The sequence below is a fragment of the Bufo bufo genome, chromosome 2 (genome assembly GCF_905171765.1).
Source record: "Bufo bufo chromosome 2, aBufBuf1.1, whole genome shotgun sequence".
Lineage (NCBI taxonomy): Eukaryota > Metazoa > Chordata > Amphibia > Anura > Bufonidae > Bufo > Bufo bufo.
This window is the reverse complement of record NC_053390.1, coordinates 19,075,207-19,093,035: the sequence shown is the minus strand read 5'-3', so window position 1 is coordinate 19,093,035 and position 17,829 is coordinate 19,075,207. Positions and strand designations below refer to the sequence as shown.

General features: G+C 49.4%; 1 protein-coding gene across 1 annotated transcript; it reads right to left on the bottom strand.

Annotated features, from left to right (window-relative positions):
- Positions 1 to 292: 292 nt before the first annotated feature.
- Positions 293 to 12,655, bottom strand: LOC120991163 (oocyte zinc finger protein XlCOF19-like). Its single transcript, XM_040420075.1, has 2 exons — positions 12,598 to 12,655; positions 293 to 1,900 (listed from the first exon to the last, which is right to left on the bottom strand). Exons 1-2 carry the CDS (start codon positions 12,629 to 12,631, stop codon positions 1,050 to 1,052), a joined length of 885 nt encoding a protein of 294 aa, XP_040276009.1. The 5' UTR covers positions 12,632 to 12,655; the 3' UTR covers positions 293 to 1,049.
- Between the last annotated feature and the right edge of the window lie 5,174 nt (positions 12,656 to 17,829).

Genomic DNA, 17,829 nt, shown 5'->3' with positions numbered 1-17,829 from the left:
TCTTCCAAGAAATATAATGTAGTTGTTTGGCTGATCCAGGATAATTCCACCCAGAACATAAATATTCTTATTGGCTTTTAAGCTGGAGATGCACGGTGACATCAGATGATATGTTGCATTGTGACACTACATATAATGACTGTCAATGGGTTCACAACGTGACACTCTATATGTCATGACAATCACATAAAATCCAACACTTGGATTCTTGATCGCAAATCATATGCAACTTTGCCATGATAGCAAGTTAGTAGAAAGATCCACAGAACTCATCCATTTGAATAATCCGCAAACATAACGACATGACGTTTATTTTTCTTTATATTGATTTCTCATGATAGAACACAATGCAAGTCGTGTGCAACAACTTGTGCAGTTTGGCAGAAATTTTTTACCGCCAAATCCCGGTTTTAAAATAGCTAAAAGACAAGTTGCAGACAAGTTGTGAGACTGTTCTGAGACTTGCAGTAATGTGATACATGTAGCCTGAAACTTAAGGAGGACCTTTCATGGGTCCAGACTTTATAAACTAAGTATCAGGGTATGTAGGGCATACAGCGTGAATCTAATAGCGCTCACTATTTTTTTTGGGCGCCGCTCCGTTCGCCCGCTGTGGCCCCCCTTAAATTCTCCTGCCCTGTATGCTAATTTTCGCATTGGTGCAATGAGGAAAAGACGCAGTCTTTCTCTGTGGGCGTCTCCTTCTCCCTGGCTGTAGCGCTGTCCAATCGCAGCAGAGAGCGTCACAGCCAGGGAGAATGTGAGGTTTTTTTCTCACTGGCTGTGACGCTCTCCGCTATGATTGGACAGATGATACTGATACTTATTTTATAAAGTCTGGACCCATGAAAGGTCCTCTTTAACGTCTGTGAATAAGTTGGTTTTAAAATTATTTTTTGCTCTTATCACATTTCCCATATCTAAAAAAAACAATATAGTTTCTTCTGATCTGTTGTTTGAGAATTTTACTTCCTTTTTACAAAGCATTTTCAACATATAAAACATCAAAATGACTTCTCTACTGTGTGACTTCTCTGCTGTCTAACAAGTTATGATTTCTGTTTAGAACCTTTCCCACATTCTGAACATGAATATGGCTTCTCTCCTTTGTGAATATTGTTATGTCTAATTAAACTGTATTTATCTGTAAAACATTTTCCACATTCTGAACATAAATAAGGCTTCTCCCCTGTGTGAGTTCTCTTATGTCTAACAAGAGAAGATTTATCTATAAAACATTTCCCACATTCTAAACATGAATATGGCTTCTCTCCTCTGTGATTTCTCTCATGTTTAACAAAATGTGATTTATATGTAAAACATTTCCCACATTCTGAACATGAATACGGTTTCTCTCCTTTGTGAACTCTGTCATGCATAACAAGACTTGATTTATCTGTAAAACATTTTCCACATTCTGAACAAGAATATGGCTTCTCTCCTGTGTGAACTCTGTCATGTTTCACAAGACCTGATTTTCGGGTAAAACATTTCCCACATTTTGAACATGAAAATGGTTTCTCTCCTGTGTGACTTCTCTCATGTCTAACAAGATGTTGTTTACTTGTAAAACATTTCCCACATTCTAAACAGGAGTATGGATGTTCTGCTGTGTGAATTCTTCCGCGTGTAGAAAGCCTTGATTGTTCTGTACACTCTTTACCACCCTGAAACCTTTTATCCCCTTTCTGACTTGTATTTTTGGTAACAATCTGTAATTGGTTAGAAGAAAGTTCCTCATGAGTGGGGGGATTATATAATACATCCGTACGCTGAAGTCTTGGGTATACATTAAGTGTAATGAGTTTTTCTCCTGAAGAGCACTGTTTGATATCTTCAGCTTCTTCTTTATAATTTAGTGATAATATAGCTTTGCCCTTAATATTTTTACTGGAATTCTCTGTGAAAACAAAAAGTGGAATTTATGATTATTTTTCAAAGTATGGAGTGGACAAATCTATAACATTCCTATTAGGCTGTAATTGGATATATGGTATAACCCAGCTCTGCCTTTAATGCCACCAGATGTAAGGTAGCCATCCTATAAGTCAGTGTCCGGCCTTTTAAACAGGTCTTGAGGCATGGCTTGGTTAATGATTAAGTCTGCATTATTAGTGTACGTGCTTCTGATAAACCTCACACTGCTCAGTATAAGGCCGAATGCACCTGTGGTGTGCCTGGGACTGCGGTGGTAAGCAGGGTAACAGCGGCGCACAGCAGCCGCTGTTACAGTTGTAGCATTAGTATTAAGGGGTGCAAATTAAAAAATAAAAGGTTAATGCTTTTCTCGGACAATAAAAGTGTCGTTTTTGCTATTAATTCCTTATTGTCCTGTTCTGATATACTGGTTAAGCTATTGAGAAGCCTTGTGCTTTATTGTATGAGTGTTAACATCTGGATTAAAGCTTGGTATTTGGAAGGACACAGGAACGTTTTAGAAGATGCACTCAATTTCAGTTTCTCAAGTTCCGGAAGCTGGTCAAAGACGTGGATTTGAAGGGACATCCTTGTCCTTAGCACTTGTGGAATCTCATTTGGGACTGATAGGGAATAATTTAAAACGGTCCTTGGCTCCATGAACATGGGCTGATTATTCAGCCGCATTGAACGAATGAACTTTATTTTGTGATTCTGTTGGTGTTGATTATTTTTAAACAAGTGGAAGGCTGAAAAGTCAGCCTGAATTTGTGGGAGCGGCGTCTTACCTTCTTAAGCTCCAGCCCCCAGCTCCTCAGAGCACTTCTGTTCATAGCTGGTTAGGGAGTCGCTTGCTCTGGTACTGCATCCGTGCACGTCGTGAGTTGCTTTCATCTACTTCGTTTCATTTTCATACACTGCCATTCACGTCTTCAGGAGAGGTAAATTCTGTGCCATACTTCCGGCTCCCTGAGTCGGCGTGCATTCCAGCGTGGAACGCATGCCTATACACATTCCTGCCTCAAGTTGTTTCTTGTTTTGTCTGTCTCCTTTCTTTTCCCCGTCCAACTCCCTCCCGAGGCAGCAGGGGGGGCAGGGTCCGGCCCGCGGGTCCCCCCCCCTCCACACGGCCTCCCCCGTCCCGTCTTTACTTAGGGCTCTGCTTCAGCCCGGCGTGCGTTCCAGCGTGGAGCGCACACCGAAAATCCGCCACCAGGCATGAGCTCCGGGTCGTGTGGTCGGCATGCATTCCAGCTTGGAGCGCACGCCGGAATCCCTCCGCTGGGCCTGGTCAGATGTTCGGCATGCGTTCCAGCTTGGAGCGCGCGCCGGAGTCCCTCCGCCGGGCCTGGTCACGTGTTTGCATCCGTTCCAGCCCCATTGAAAGTGAATGGGTCCGCAAATTGCGGAACGAATGCGGACCCAAATTACAGACGTGTGAATGATAACCTTAGGGAGAGGGCCCCGGGGCCCCTGCTGGGCTGGAAGGGCGCTAGTTCCAGTACGGTGTTCAAAGAAATTGGGGGTCTCACTACAAGTGGGCCAGGTCATCATCACACGCCATACCCATTCAGCGGTCACTAAATGCTCACTGCAGTCATCTATTCTATAGTGGCGACAGTGCCATGTGTCATATGTATGTACTTTCACGTTATATGCTGTTTTCTCCTCTACTGGTTCGCCAGGCTCATACCTACCTCTGCCTCCTGGATCGTCCAGGCACGCACCTACCTCTTTCTCCTGGTTTACCCAGGCTTATACCTACCTCTGCCTCCTGGATCGCCCAGGCACGCACCTACCTCTGCCTCCTGGATCGCCCAGGCACGCACCTATGTCTGTCTCCTGGTTCGCCAGGCTCATACCTACCTCTACCTCCTGGATCGCCCAGGCACGCACCTACCTCTGTCTCCTGGCCTCACCCAGGCTCATACCTACCTCTGCCTCCTGGATCGCCCAGGCTCGCACCTATGTCTGTCTCCTGGTTCGCCAGGCTCATACCTACCTCTACCTCTGCCTCCTGGATCGCCCAGGCACGCACCTACCTCTGTCTCCTGGCCTCACCCAGGCTCATACCTACCTCTGCCTCCTGGATCGCCCAGGCACGCACCTACCTCTGTCTCCTGGCTCGTCCAGGCTCATACCTACCTCTGCCTCCTGGATCGCCCAGGTACGCACCTATGTCTGTCTCCTGGTTCGCCAGGCTCATACCTACCTCTACCTCTGCCTCCTGGATCGCCCAGGCACGCACCTACCTCTGTCTCCTGGTTCGCCCAGGCTCATACCTACCTCTGCCTCCTGGATCGCCCAGGCACGCACCTACCTCTGTCTCCTGGTTCGCCAGGCTCACACCTACCTCTGCCTCCTGGATCGCGAAGGCACGCAACTACCTCTGTCTCCTGGTTCGCCCAGACTCATACCTACCTCTGTCTTCTGGTTCGCCCAGGCTCATACCTACCTCTGTCTCCTGGTTCGCCCAGGCTCATACCTACCTCTGTCTCCTGGTTCGCCCAGGCTCATACCTACCTCTGCCTCCTGGATCGCCCAGGCACGCAACTACCTCTGTCTCCTGGTTCGCCCAGGCTCACATCTACCTCTGCCTCCTGGATCGCCCAGGCACGCAACTACCTCTGCCTCCTGGATCGCCCAGGCACGCACCTACCTCTGTCTCCTGGTTCGCCAGGCTCACACCTACCTCTGCCTCCTGGATCGCGAAGGCACGCAACTACCTCTGTCTCCTGGTTCGCCCAGACTCCTACCTACCTCTGTCTTCTGGTTCGCCCAGGCTCATACCTACCTCTGTCTCCTGGTTCGCCCAGGCTCATACCTACCTCTGTCTCCTGGTTCGCCCAGGCTCATACCTACCTCTGTCTCCTGGTTCGCCCAGGCTCATACCTACCTCTGTCTCCTGGTTCGCCCAGGCTCATACCTACCTCTGCCTCCTGGATCGCCCATGCTCATACCTACCTCTGCCTCCTGGATTGCCCAGGCACGCAACTACCTCTGTCTCCTGGTTCGCCCAGGCTCACACCTACCTCTGCCTCCTGGATCGCCCAGGCACGCAACTACCTCTGCCTCCTGGATCGCCCAGGCACGCACCTACCTCTGTCTCCTGGTTCGCCAGGCTCACACCTACCTCTGCCTCCTGGATCGCGAAGGCACGCAACTACCTCTGTCTCCTGGTTCGCCCAGACTCATACCTACCTCTGTCTTCTGGTTCGCCCAGGCTCATACCTACCTCTGTCTTCTGGTTCGCCCAGGCTCATACCTACCTCTGTCTCCTGGTTCGCCCAGGCTCATACCTACCTCTGCCTCCTGGATCGCCCAGGCTCATACCTACCTCTGCCTCCTGGATCGCCCAGGCACGCAACTACCTCTGTCTCCTGGTTCGCCCAGGCTCACACCTACCTCTGCCTCCTGGATCGCCCAGGCACGCAACTACCTCTGCCTCCTGGATCGCCCAGGCACGCACCTACCTCTGTCTCCTGGTTCGCCAGGCTCACACCTACCTCTGCCTCCTGGATCGCGAAGGCACGCAACTACCTCTGTCTCCTGGTTCGCCCAGACTCATACCTACCTCTGTCTTCTGGTTCGCCCAGGCTCATACCTACCTCTGTCTCCTGGTTCGCCCAGGCTCATACCTACCTCTGTTTCCTGGTTCGCCCAGGCTCATACCTACCTCTGCCTCCTGGATCGCCCAGGCACGCAACTACCTCTGTCTCCTGGTTCGCCCAGGCTCACACCTACCTCTGCCTCCTGGATCGCCCAGGCACGCAACTACCTCTGTCTCCTGGTTCGCCCAGGCACGCAACTACCTCTGCCTCCTGGATCGCCCAGGCACGCAACTACCTCTGTCTCCTGGTTCGCCCAGGCTCACACCTACCTCTGCCTCCTGGATCGCCCAGGCACGCAACTACCTCTGTCTCCTGGTTCGCCCAGGCTCACACATACTTCTGTCTCCTGGTTCGCCCAGGCCTGTCATCCTCCCCAGTTATGATCTCTTTTCTTTCCGAACTTTATGGATTTGCCCTCTCAGGAACGTGTCCTGACCGTTCATTGGTACGAGATTTTGGACCAAGGTCAGGTGACCCAAGACATCGGTACAGGTAATAGCCTCTAAGCCCAGGTACGTACCCAGACCGACACAAGCCTTCTCGTAGGCACCGGTCGTACTATGTTCTGGTCACATATAGTTATTGCATATTTTTCCTGGAACAGTCTGGTTATGTATTCCCCTGAATCACTCAGGTTTAAGTATTGGCCTGATTCGCTCAGGCTTCTGTATTTTTCTCTGGTCTCTCAGTGGGTAGGTAGTGGCCAGGTTCACCCAGGTCCAAGGTAATGCCCGACGCACCCAGGGTCCGTCATCTTCACGAAAGGGTATGTAATCGCCTGATTCGCTCAGGACTCCATGTTGCCTGAACCGCTCAGGATCCAATGTATTTGCCTGAATCGCTCAGGTTCCATGCATCTGCCTGGAACGCTCAGGGGTTTTCAGCAGGGTCCGGCTGGTTCCCAGTTACCCGGTTCGTGTCCTGCATGTCTGGATTCCTGTTTCCCGTAGGTCTCGTTGCATGCAGCGTGACTTCGGGCCCTGATTCTGGCAGTTCAGGGTCACCCAGCAGTTGGCCATGGCGCCCAGGCTGCATCCTGGTTCTCCGTCGCTTCATCCCAGTGCCACCAGATCGCACCTCTCTCCGGGTCTCGTACCAACGCAAGCTTATTGTCATGTAAGCAGGGCCTCAGGCCACCGGAATTTCGATCCATCCTCAATTGTGTCGCAGGGCTCCTCCGTGTCCGGTCACTCCACGGTTCAGGTAAGGTCCAACCGAGTGGCGGCTTTACGCTCCTCCGCAGCTCGGAGCCTTCCTTTATTCATCACGAGCCTCCATCCCTAGGTCTTCAGTATCGCCGGAGAGTTGGCACAGCTGTCCGTTGATTCGGGTAGGTTGCGATCCCTTCTATACCATGGTCATTCCTGTTTCCTTTCCACTCTCGCCGGTCACTCGGCCACTGCTCAAAAGGAAAAGAAAAAAAAAAAAAAAAAAGAGAGAAGGAAATATATGTATGTGTACTCTCCTGAATATCTCAGGGTGTATTTTCCTAAATCGGGTTTCATATATTTCCCTGATTAGCTCAAATTTTCACGTATTTCCACGATTCACCCAGGTCTCAGTTCCCTGAGTCGCTCGGGTTTATGTATTTCCCTGAATCGCTCGGGCCATGTATGTTCCTGGATCGCTCAGGGTTATGTATTTCCCCGAATCGTGCAGGTTTGTATTTTTCTGTCTCTTCAGGTTGACTGTATTTTCCTGATTCTCTCAGGTCATGTATTTCCCTGAATCGCTCAGGTCTTATTTCCCACAGGGTGTACGTATTTGCCTGAATCGCTCAGGATCCAATATATTTGCCTGAAAACGCTCAGGGGTTTTCCCATACCATCAGGAAACTACCAAGCCGGTGTCAAGGTTTACGAAGTTTTTGCAGGTCCCACTCGCAAGGTGGCTTGGACGATGTCTCCTACACCCTGGCGTTCATAGCCCACTGTCACCGCAATCTCAGGCTGTCATTTAACACCATCGGGCTGTACCTAGCGGGGATACAGCACTGCGCCATGCTTCATAATTTAAATAGAGGTTCCTTTTCTTCAGTGCAGACAGTCAAGGCGGCCCTAGGGGGGATCCAGAAGTGCGGGGATGCCCCTACCGGCCGTAGACAGCCTGTCTCCGGCAAGATGTTTAGGAGACTGTCGTCCGCGCTGGATGGACATTCTTTTGGGCACTCCCCTAGTTTGGTTATTAAGGCAGCCTGGTACCTTGGGTTTATGGGTTCCTTAGGCCAGGTGAGTTCACCAGCACCTCCCCTAAACGTCAGGGATTGCAGGTGCGGCAATTGTCCTGGGTCCATGACCCCTTTGTCCTCTGGCTCCCTTCCTCGAAATCCAATCGACTTGGGCCTCCCTCGGAGGTCAGTCTCTCCAAAACTTCGAACGATTGGTGCCCGGTCATGGTCCTCCGGCGATTGGTAGCCATGTTGCCAGATGCCCCCCTAGATGGCCCGCTGCTTTCTTGGCGTGGGAGTTTCAGGACTTCGATCCAGTTCGTGTCCCACATCAGAACGCTGGCTTCAGGTCTCGGTCACAACCCGCTGGCCATCACAGGACACTCGCTCCGGGGCCGCGTCCTCAGCATGAAAAAGGGGGTCCCGGCGCACGTGATCAAATGCATGTGTCGCTGGTGTTCTTCTGTTCATACCCACCCACCCCCCCTGTTCTCAAACACTCCCTTTAGGGTACGCCCACTGCTAGGCTTACCCTCGCCCCTGGCTCCCGGCACAACACAGCCAGTTTAGGTCAGGGGAAGCGCTTCCCCCTCATCATAGCCTAAGCCTCTCCCATAAATAAAAAATTGGCCTGGTGTTAAACAGGCAGGAAGTGCTCAAACCTATATGCAGTTGTGCATGTGTATACAGTGGAGGAAATCCTGCACTTGTGGCCCGTTGCTAATGGCGATCCCCAGCAAAAATGCATACAGTGGAGGATGCCCGCAGCGGACCACAAGTACCACAATAAACATCCTACGCAAGACAGCAATTATGTGGATGAGATAACCAATATAACAATAATAATAATAGACAGGTGCACTCTGCGGTCTTCCTAATGCCTCAAACTGATATTAAAATTGAGAGATTAGCCAACATAGCCTACTGTGGAGGACCCGAGCTACTTGAGAAACCTTGGCGCGGTGCTCGGGCTCAGACATGTCCTCCACAGTAGGATATGTTGGCTAATCTCTCAATTTTAACATCAGTTTGAGGGTTTAGGAAGACCGTTGATTATTTGTTTGATGCAAGTTTGAGTTTAGTATTTGTTTGTAGTCTTATGCAGAAAAAGTTGGCGACGTCATCCATTTTGAAGATGTTGGCTAGGGTATCTATTTTTCTGAAATTAAGAGGTGCTCAGCCTTTGAATAGTCTGGTAAACAGGTTCTAAAAGGTTATAGTAGATCTTGTTCTGTGGCGGATGGGAGAAGGCCTATTTCAGTGGATTTACAGGCTAGCCTATGGAAAATTCTGCCTGAGGTTTGTTTGGATGAGTTTGAAAAAGTTCTATTTTTACGGCTTTTGTTTTAGCTTTTTTCGCAGCATTACAGTTAAGTGAGTTGATAGCGGTTAATAATTTCTGTTGCGCTAGTTTGATTGCCAATGATTTAGTTGTAGAGGATCTTTTTGTTTCGGTGTTCGTCAGATGGTCAAAAACAGATCAACAAAGAAAAGGTCGTTGTATCAGCTTATTTAGGATGGAAGGTTGTTTTTTGCGTCCTTCAAAATTGGTTAAAGGTTCGGCCATCATCTGAAGGCTCATTTTTGTTGCCCCTCTGACTAGGTTTCAGTTTAATACTGTTTTGAGACGCTGTCTTTCGGCTTTAGGTTCAGGTGATTTACGGATTTCTCCCCACTCCTTTCGGATTGGTTAAGCTACAGAAGCAGCTAGATTAGGTCTGGATAGGTAGATGGGAAGTTATTTAGTGATATAGGGCAGGCATGCTCAACCCGCGGCCCTCCAGCTCTTGTAAAACTACAACTCCCACATTGCCCTGCTGTAGGCTGTTCGGGCATGCTGGGAGTTGTAGTTTTGCAACAGCTGGGGGCCGCAGGTTGAGCATGCCTAATAAAGGGGCACATTTATTAAGACCAGCATTTTAGATGCCGATCTAAAACAGGCGTAGAAAATGGCAAATGATACGTCCCTCCCCACAATTTTAGACCTGGCGTGAGCAGGGCAAAGTCGCAGATAGCGGCGCAATTTACCGCTGCACCATCTGCGCCTTAAATACGCCTAATTTAGGTGTATTTCAGCATTATAAATGACCCCTGTCAATTGTATTTCTTCTTTTTCAGGTTCTCAATTTATAATCTGGATTATTGGTCATTCTTTTATATATTAGGCTTGCAAAATTTGGTTTGGCTTTACAGTGAAAAAGATTGGTACACAAAGTCAAGAGTCTTGGCCGTCCCCTGACGTCATTATCTTCCATGCCGGTGGTAATGACGTTGGGAAGATTAAGACATTACAGCTGATGTGGAAAAAATGAGACGTGACTTCGCCTTATTGAAATGCCTTTTTCCTGATGCTACGTCGGTGTTCTTAGAGACACTGCCACGGTTACTGTAGTCTAGTAAGGGGAGCATTTTCATGGCACGGGTCACGAAAAGGGTTAACAGGGCCATGGAAAAATGTCTCCAATGTCTGGGCGTTTTTTCGTACAGGCATGTAAACGTCAAAGGATTTGAAATGTACTTTTATAGGTCGGATAGCGTTCATTTCTCTGATAGGGGTTTGAATATTTTTAATTTGGGATTACAGAACCTTATTGCTAAACGGCTGCGATGCTTTGGGGGGGCCCGGCCTGGTGGCCGTTCAGTCTCCCAGCTCATGCTGGGTGGACATGATTAAGCTTGATGGACTAATAATGGTTTATATTTTGGTATTTATTTATTAAGAAAAATGTTTTAATTATAAATGATTGTGAAACCCCTTAATAAACATTGTGGCCATTATTTATCCTGATATTAGTGCTTGTCCTTATTTATTCATGTTTCTATTGGTTTTTTGGTTAATGACCACCATTAGAACATGGGCTACCATGTAGAGAGGACCTGGCCGCTCCTTATAGAAGCCCCTGGACTGCCCCCTGCAGGTCATTGCTGAATAGCTGGGGGCTGTTACCATAGTAACACATGGCACCGGGGTTCTGTGCACCACGTGTTACTATAGGACTGTAGCACTGACACCTCTGTCTTCTCCAAGTACTGCAGATGCCGTGTATTATAGAGCAGCCATCTATTGTGGGGGTGGGGGAGGGCAGAGATCGTCAGTGTAAGGCCTTGTTCACACCACGTCTGTACATGTCACTGCACACACGTGTATACACTGCACATGACGGCTCTTACCTTGTGATATATGAGGCTGGTGCTCCTCCATTACATGTCACTGCACACACGTGTACACACTGCACATGACGGCTCTTACCTTGTGATATAAGAGGCTGGTGCTCCTCCATTACATGTCACTGCACACACGTGTATACACTGCACATGACGGCTCTTACCTTGTGATATAAGAGGCTGGTGCACCTCCATTACATGTCACTGCACACACGTGTATACACTGCACATGACGGGTCTTACCTTGTGATATAAGAGGCTGGTGTTCCTCCATTACATGTCACTGCACACACGTGTATACACTGCACATGACGGCTCTTACCTTGTGATATAAGAGGCTGGAGCTCCTCCATTACATGTCACTGCACACACGTGTATACACTGCACATGACGGCTCTTACCTTGTGATATAAGAGGCTGGTGCTCCTCCATTACATGTCACTGCACACACGTGTATACACTGCACATGACGGCTCTTACCTTGTGATATAAGAGGCTGGTGCTCCTCCATTACATGTCACTGCACACACTGCACATGACGGGTCTTACCCTGTGATATAAGAGGCCTGTGCTCCTCCATTACATGTCACTGCACACACGTGTATACACTGCACATGACGGCTCTTACCTTGTGATATAAGAGGCTGGTGCTCCTCCATTACATGTCACTGCACACACGTGTATACACTGCACATGACGGCTCTTACCTTGTGATATAAGAGGCTGGTGCTCCTCCATTACATGTCACTGCACACACGTGTATACACTGCACATGACGGCTCTTACCTTGTGATATAAGAGGCTGGTGCTCCTCCATTACATGTCACTGCACACACGTGTATACACTGCACATGACGGCTCTTACCCTGTGATATAAGAGGCTGGTGCTCCTCCATTACATGTCACTGCACACACGTGTATACACTGCACATGACGGCTCTTACCTTGTGATATAAGAGGCTGGTGCTCCTCCATTACATGTCACTGCACACACGTGTACACACTGCACATGACGGCTCTTACCTTGTGATATAAAAGGCTGGTTCTCCTCCATTACATGTCACTGCACACACGTGTATACACTGCACATGACGGCTCTTACCCTGTGATATAAGAGGCTGGTGCTCCTCCATTACATGTCACTGCACACACGTGTATACACTGCACATGACGGCTCTTACCTTGTGATATAAGAGGCTGGTGCTCCTCCATTACATGTCACTGCACACACGTGTATACACTGCACATGACGGCTCTTACCCTGTGATATAAGAGGCTGGTGCTCCTCCATTACATGTCACTGCACACACGTGTATACACTGCACATGACGGCTCTTACCTTGTGATATAAGAGGCTGGTGCTCCTCCTCCATTACATGTCACTGCACACACGTGTATACACTGCACATGACGGCTCTTACCTTGTGATATAAGAGGCTGGTGCTCCTCCATTACATGTCACTGCACACACGTGTATACACTGCACATGACGGGTCTTACCTTGTGATATAAGAGGCTGGTGCTCCTCCATTACATGTCACTGCACACATGTGTATACACTGCACATGACGGCTCTTACCCTGTGATATAAGAGGCTGGTGCTCCTCCATTACATGTCACTGCACACACGTGTATACACTGCACATGACGGCTCTTACCCTGTGATATAAGAGGCTGGTGCTCCTCCATTACATGTCACTGCACACACGTGTATACACTGCACATGACGGCTCTTACCTTGTGATATAAGAGGCTGGTGCTCCTCCATCATGGCCTCCTTGTACAGGTCCTTGTGTCCTTCTATATACTCCCACTCCTCCATGGAGAAATAGACAGTGACATCCTGACACCTTATAGGAACCTGACAACACAATGACACCGTCATCACCCAGACCCCTCCAGTGCTGTTACTGGAGAATTTCCCAGCATTCCCAGCAGTGTCACCTCTCCAGTCAGCAGCTCCATCATCTTGTGGGTGAGTTCTAGGATCTTCTGCTCATGTATCAGGGGGTGAGGGGGAGGCTCTGTGATGGGGTGAGGGGTCCTGCTCCGCCCTCCTGACTCCTGGAGATGGATGATGGGAGTCACACAGTCCCCCGATGTCTTCTTCACTATTGTGTACTCCTGTGGATGGAGAGAGACACTTAGGGAATAAACCCTTCAGGGGCCATGTGCTCTCCTCCGGCCCTCTCCTCCTGGTACAACGTGCCTACTTACCTTCTCATGGCTCCTACAACATGACTATTGGTCACTGGTCACATGACACATCACTCACCATACTGGGGGCTGATCTTCAGGTTCTCCATCACTTGGAAGGTCTGGAGGCCGTTCTCCAGGACCCTGGACTCTTCCTATCACTTCCTATGATGGATTCTCCTTCCCGATGTCTGACTTGTTACAGAATACAATAAAGAGGAGAGAAATCTAGAAAAGTTTACCTCTCCGCTCAGCAGGGAGATGATCTCCAAGGTGAGGTCTAATATTCTTCTGCTGATCTCCTTCCTGTCCATCCTTGGTGGTCGTTCAGGAGAAGAGGAGAGAACTGGAGGAGCTGGAGGCTTCTAGTACTGCAGGCGCCTTTATGAGAAGAGGAGAGGAAATCATCCAGGGGACAAGACCAGATGTCACCTCCAGAACCGCACTTCCTGAGCCTGGAGGGGCCCCGCTTCTCAGATCCCCCACCACATGGATTCCAGGGGCCCCAACATGGAGATCTCTGGTGGCTCCACAGGAGATAAATGTCTGGTAGATGCAGGTCCCACCTCTGGGCTGTGCTCAGCTGTGTCCAGAACTCCTAGAGAAGAGACTGGAGAGAGCTGAGCTCAGGCCGGGCCCCGCTCCATTCATTCTCCTCCTGGAGGCAGGGGCCCCTCACCTGGACAGTCAGGGGCCAGCGAAGGATGACAACCCCCACTATCCCCACTACTACTCCCCCATCATACTAAGCTGAGGAGAGGAGAAGGATTCCTTGTGTGTAATGGAGGAGAATCTCCAGAGGTGACATGTCTGAGCTCTCCACCACACTGTCTCCTCACAGCTCATCTTACCTGCAGGCTGGAGGAATGGCTGATACCAGAGAGAACAAGAGCCCTGACTACCGACCAGGACCTGCCCAGTATCTGCTGCACTGCCAGAGCTGAAGGACCTGGGGTGACCTCACTGTCATGTGATCAGTGTAGGGGGCGGGGCTCAGCAGTGAAGAGGAGAAGAGGTGGTGAAGGACCTGTGAGTATGTCATAGGTCATGTGATCAGTGCAGGAGGTGTGGTTCAGCGGCAAAAATGACCACATGACAGTGACATCACCCCAGGTCCTAGAGGTATACCCCCAATTTATGAAAAAAAGGAAGACGGCCACAAATTTTTTCCGCATATGTCTAGAGACTAAGACTTCAGGCATGCGCAATAGTTAAAAGCAGAGCGATTTAGCTCTAAGTTCCCAGACATGCGCAGTTATATGAGAGACACGGAGTCAGGCATACTCAAACCCGCGGCCCTCCAGCTGTTGTAAAACTACAACTCCCACAATGCCCTGCTGTAGGCTGATAGCTGTAGTCTGTTCGGGCATGCTGGGAGCAGTGGCGTCTCTAGCTTTCAAATTTTGGGGGGGCACACTGGGGGCCAGGACAAAAGTAGGGGGGCAGCAATAACAATGATACATTTACACAAGTACGCTTAGAAATGCTGCAATACTTTACCCAATACCTAAAACCGCAACAGGGAAGAAAAGTCCAGCTGTCTGTGGATGACACTTTTATAGAGAGGGGGATCTGTGGATGACACTGCTATGGGGGGGATCTGTGGATGCCACATACCGTATATAGCATCTTCTGCTATATGTGTCATCCACAGATCCACCCCATGACAGTGTCATCCCCATTTCCCCCTCCATGACAGTGTCATCCACAGATCCACCCCATGACAGTGTCATCCCCATTTCCCCCTCCATGACAGTGTCATCCACAGATCCACCCCATGACAGTGTCATCCCCATTTCCCCCTCCATGACAGTGTCATCCACAGATCTCCCTCCCCGCCTCTCACAGGAGTGTACATATATAAAATAAACATATTTCACATGAACACTTACAGTTACTTGGCTTGGCCCTTGGGGATCTCGGACGCCACTTCCACACTTTGGCTGGGGGGCTCGGCGGAGCTGATGTTGTGTTTTATCCTAATGAGAAAGATTTCATAATAAGGATTTGGAGAAGGGGCAGTGGGGTCGCAGAGCAGGGAGATGCTGGTGCTGCTACTAGGGGTCATACCATGGGGGAGTAATAAAACCCACCATAATGCCCCCCCCCCCCCAGTAGTAATAATTCTCCTTATAATGTGCAAAACATACCCCCTTATGCCCCCAGTTGAGCTAATGTCCCCCATAATGTGCCAGTATAAAATACCCCTATATAGTGCCCCAGTAAATGCCTCCATAGTGCTCCTCTCCCCCCTTCCTGCTAGTGCCCCCCATAATGTACCAGTATAAAATGCCCCATATATCGTGCCCCAGTAGATGCCCTCAGTGTCCCCCATAATTTGCAAGTATAAAATACCCCTTCTTAGTGCCCCCCATAGATGACTCCATAGTACTCCTGTCTCCCCTTCTCCATAGTACCCACCATAATGTGTCCCAGTATAAAATGCTACTGTACAGAGCCCCCCATATAAAACACCCCTTCTTTGTGGCCTCAGTAGATGCCCCTATAGTGCCCACCAATAATGTGCCAGTAATAAGTGCCCTCAATAACGTGCCACTGCCAGTAACAAGAGCCCCCCAATGTGCCAGTAAAAAGCCCCCATCACGTGCCAGTAACAAGAGCCCCCATCACGTGCCAGTAATAAGGCACCCATCACGTGCCAGTAATAAGCCCCCCATCACGTGCCAGTAATAAGCCCCCCATCACGTGCCAGTAATAAGCCCCCCATCACGTGCCAGGAATAAGCCCCCCCATTACGTGCTAGTAATAAGCCCCCCATTACGTGCCAGTAATAAGCCCCCCCATTACGTGCCAGTATTACGTCCCCCCCATCATCATGTGCCAGTATTAAGTCCCCCCATCATGTGCCAGTATTAAGTCCCCCCATCATGTGCCAGTATTAAGTCCCCCCCATCATGTGCCAGTATTAAGTCCCCCCATCATGTGCCAGTATTAAGTCCCCCCATCATCATGTGCCAGTATTAAGTCCCCCCCATCATGTGCCAGTATTAAGTCCCCCCATCATCATGTGCCAGTATTAAGTCCCCCCATCATCATGTGCCAGTATTAAGTCCCCCCATCATCATGTGCCAGTATTAAGTCACCCCATCAGCATGTGCCAGTATTAAGTCCCCCCCATCATCATGTGCCAGTATTAAGTCCCCCCCATCATGTGCCAGTATTAAGTCCCCCCATCATCATGTGCCAGTATTAAGTCCCCCCCCATTGTAATAAGCCCCCCCATTGTAATATGCCCCCCCAATGTGCCAGTAACACTATTGTAAAAAAAAACAAAAAAAAAACACTTATACTTACCTCAGTGTCAGCGATGCGATGCAGACTCTTCCTGTGTCCCGCGCTGTAAGGCTCAGGCGGCTCGATGACGTCATCGCCCCGCCTGCGCCGGCCTCTGATAGGCCTCCGGCCTAGTGCCTGCAGCCTATCAGAGGAAGGGGAAGGGACACGCCTCTCCCTCCCCTGCACCTCCGCTGGCACAGGCTGGTTACAATGGAGATCAGCGCAATGGAAGCGCTCATCTCCCTGTGCCCGGCGGCGGCGGCGGCTCACTTAGGGGGGGGCATTTTAGTTGGGGGGTCACATGGGGGGGCACATGGGGGGGCACAGCATGATGTAGGGGGGGCCGTGGCCCCCTCTGCCCCCCCCCTGGCGACGCCACTGGCTGGGAGTTGTAGTTTTCCAACAGCTGGAGGTCCGCAGGTTGAGCATACCTGTCTGAAGACATGTGCAGCACTTAGTGAGAGATGGGAGGCACAGAGAGGTGAGTATGTCATCAATGGAGGGAGGAGGATTATAAAAATGTACCAATAGAGGACCCGATACTAAACTAGGGTTCACATATCAGAAGAACATCCAAAGGAATAGGACATTCATCAGTTGACGTCAGGCTCGGAGGCATTAAAAGCTCCCTCCCACCCATCTCAAATAATCACTGTCCGTTCCCCTGAGGACGCCACTGGTGAAACATGTCGGGGGCAGAGTTTGAGGGATTTCTAAGAACAGAAGTGCAGCATTCCATGGAGTATAAGAGGTGACTGTAATCCATTAGTAGCTAGGGCCTGAGACATAAAGGAGCAGCAACCAGCCCGCCTCAGCCCATTGCTACAAGAAGGGCGCTGTGAAGGCAGCAGTGCCATATATACAATCAGTGAGGAAAAGAAATGCAGCACAACTGATAGTTTTAAAGAGATTTATTAGGTCTTTAAAAAAAACGTAGGAACATAATGCATTAAAAGTTACGTTTTAGCAAAATCGATTAGAGGCATATGTGAAAATAAGGCAATTATTAGTCCAAAAGACTATTTGGAAATAATGACCTTCTCAGTAATGTGCCCAGATATGTGCCCCCTCACAGTAATATGCCCAGATATGTGCCCCTCACAGTAATATGCCCAGATATGTGCCCCTCACAGTAATATGCCCAGATATGTGCCCCTCACAGTGATATGCCCAGATATGTGCCCCTCACAGTGATATGCTGTGAGGGATGAGAATCCATTTTGTATAAGTGTTTCCTCCATCTTGTGCATGTGGAAAATGAATGAGCCAGCTGGATGTGGGGAGTTCTATCTACAAGGCCAAGGTAGCTGCTCCCTTATAAGAGTTTGACGTGCAAGAGAGTTATGTTCTCTCTGTGTGCTGCTAAAGAAGATAAGATGCTGTAGAAGTTTTGAACCATTACAAATTCTGTTAGTATAGTGCGGAAGTATTACCTTATATGAATAACTAATCAAATCACTAGTTTCGATTTCCACC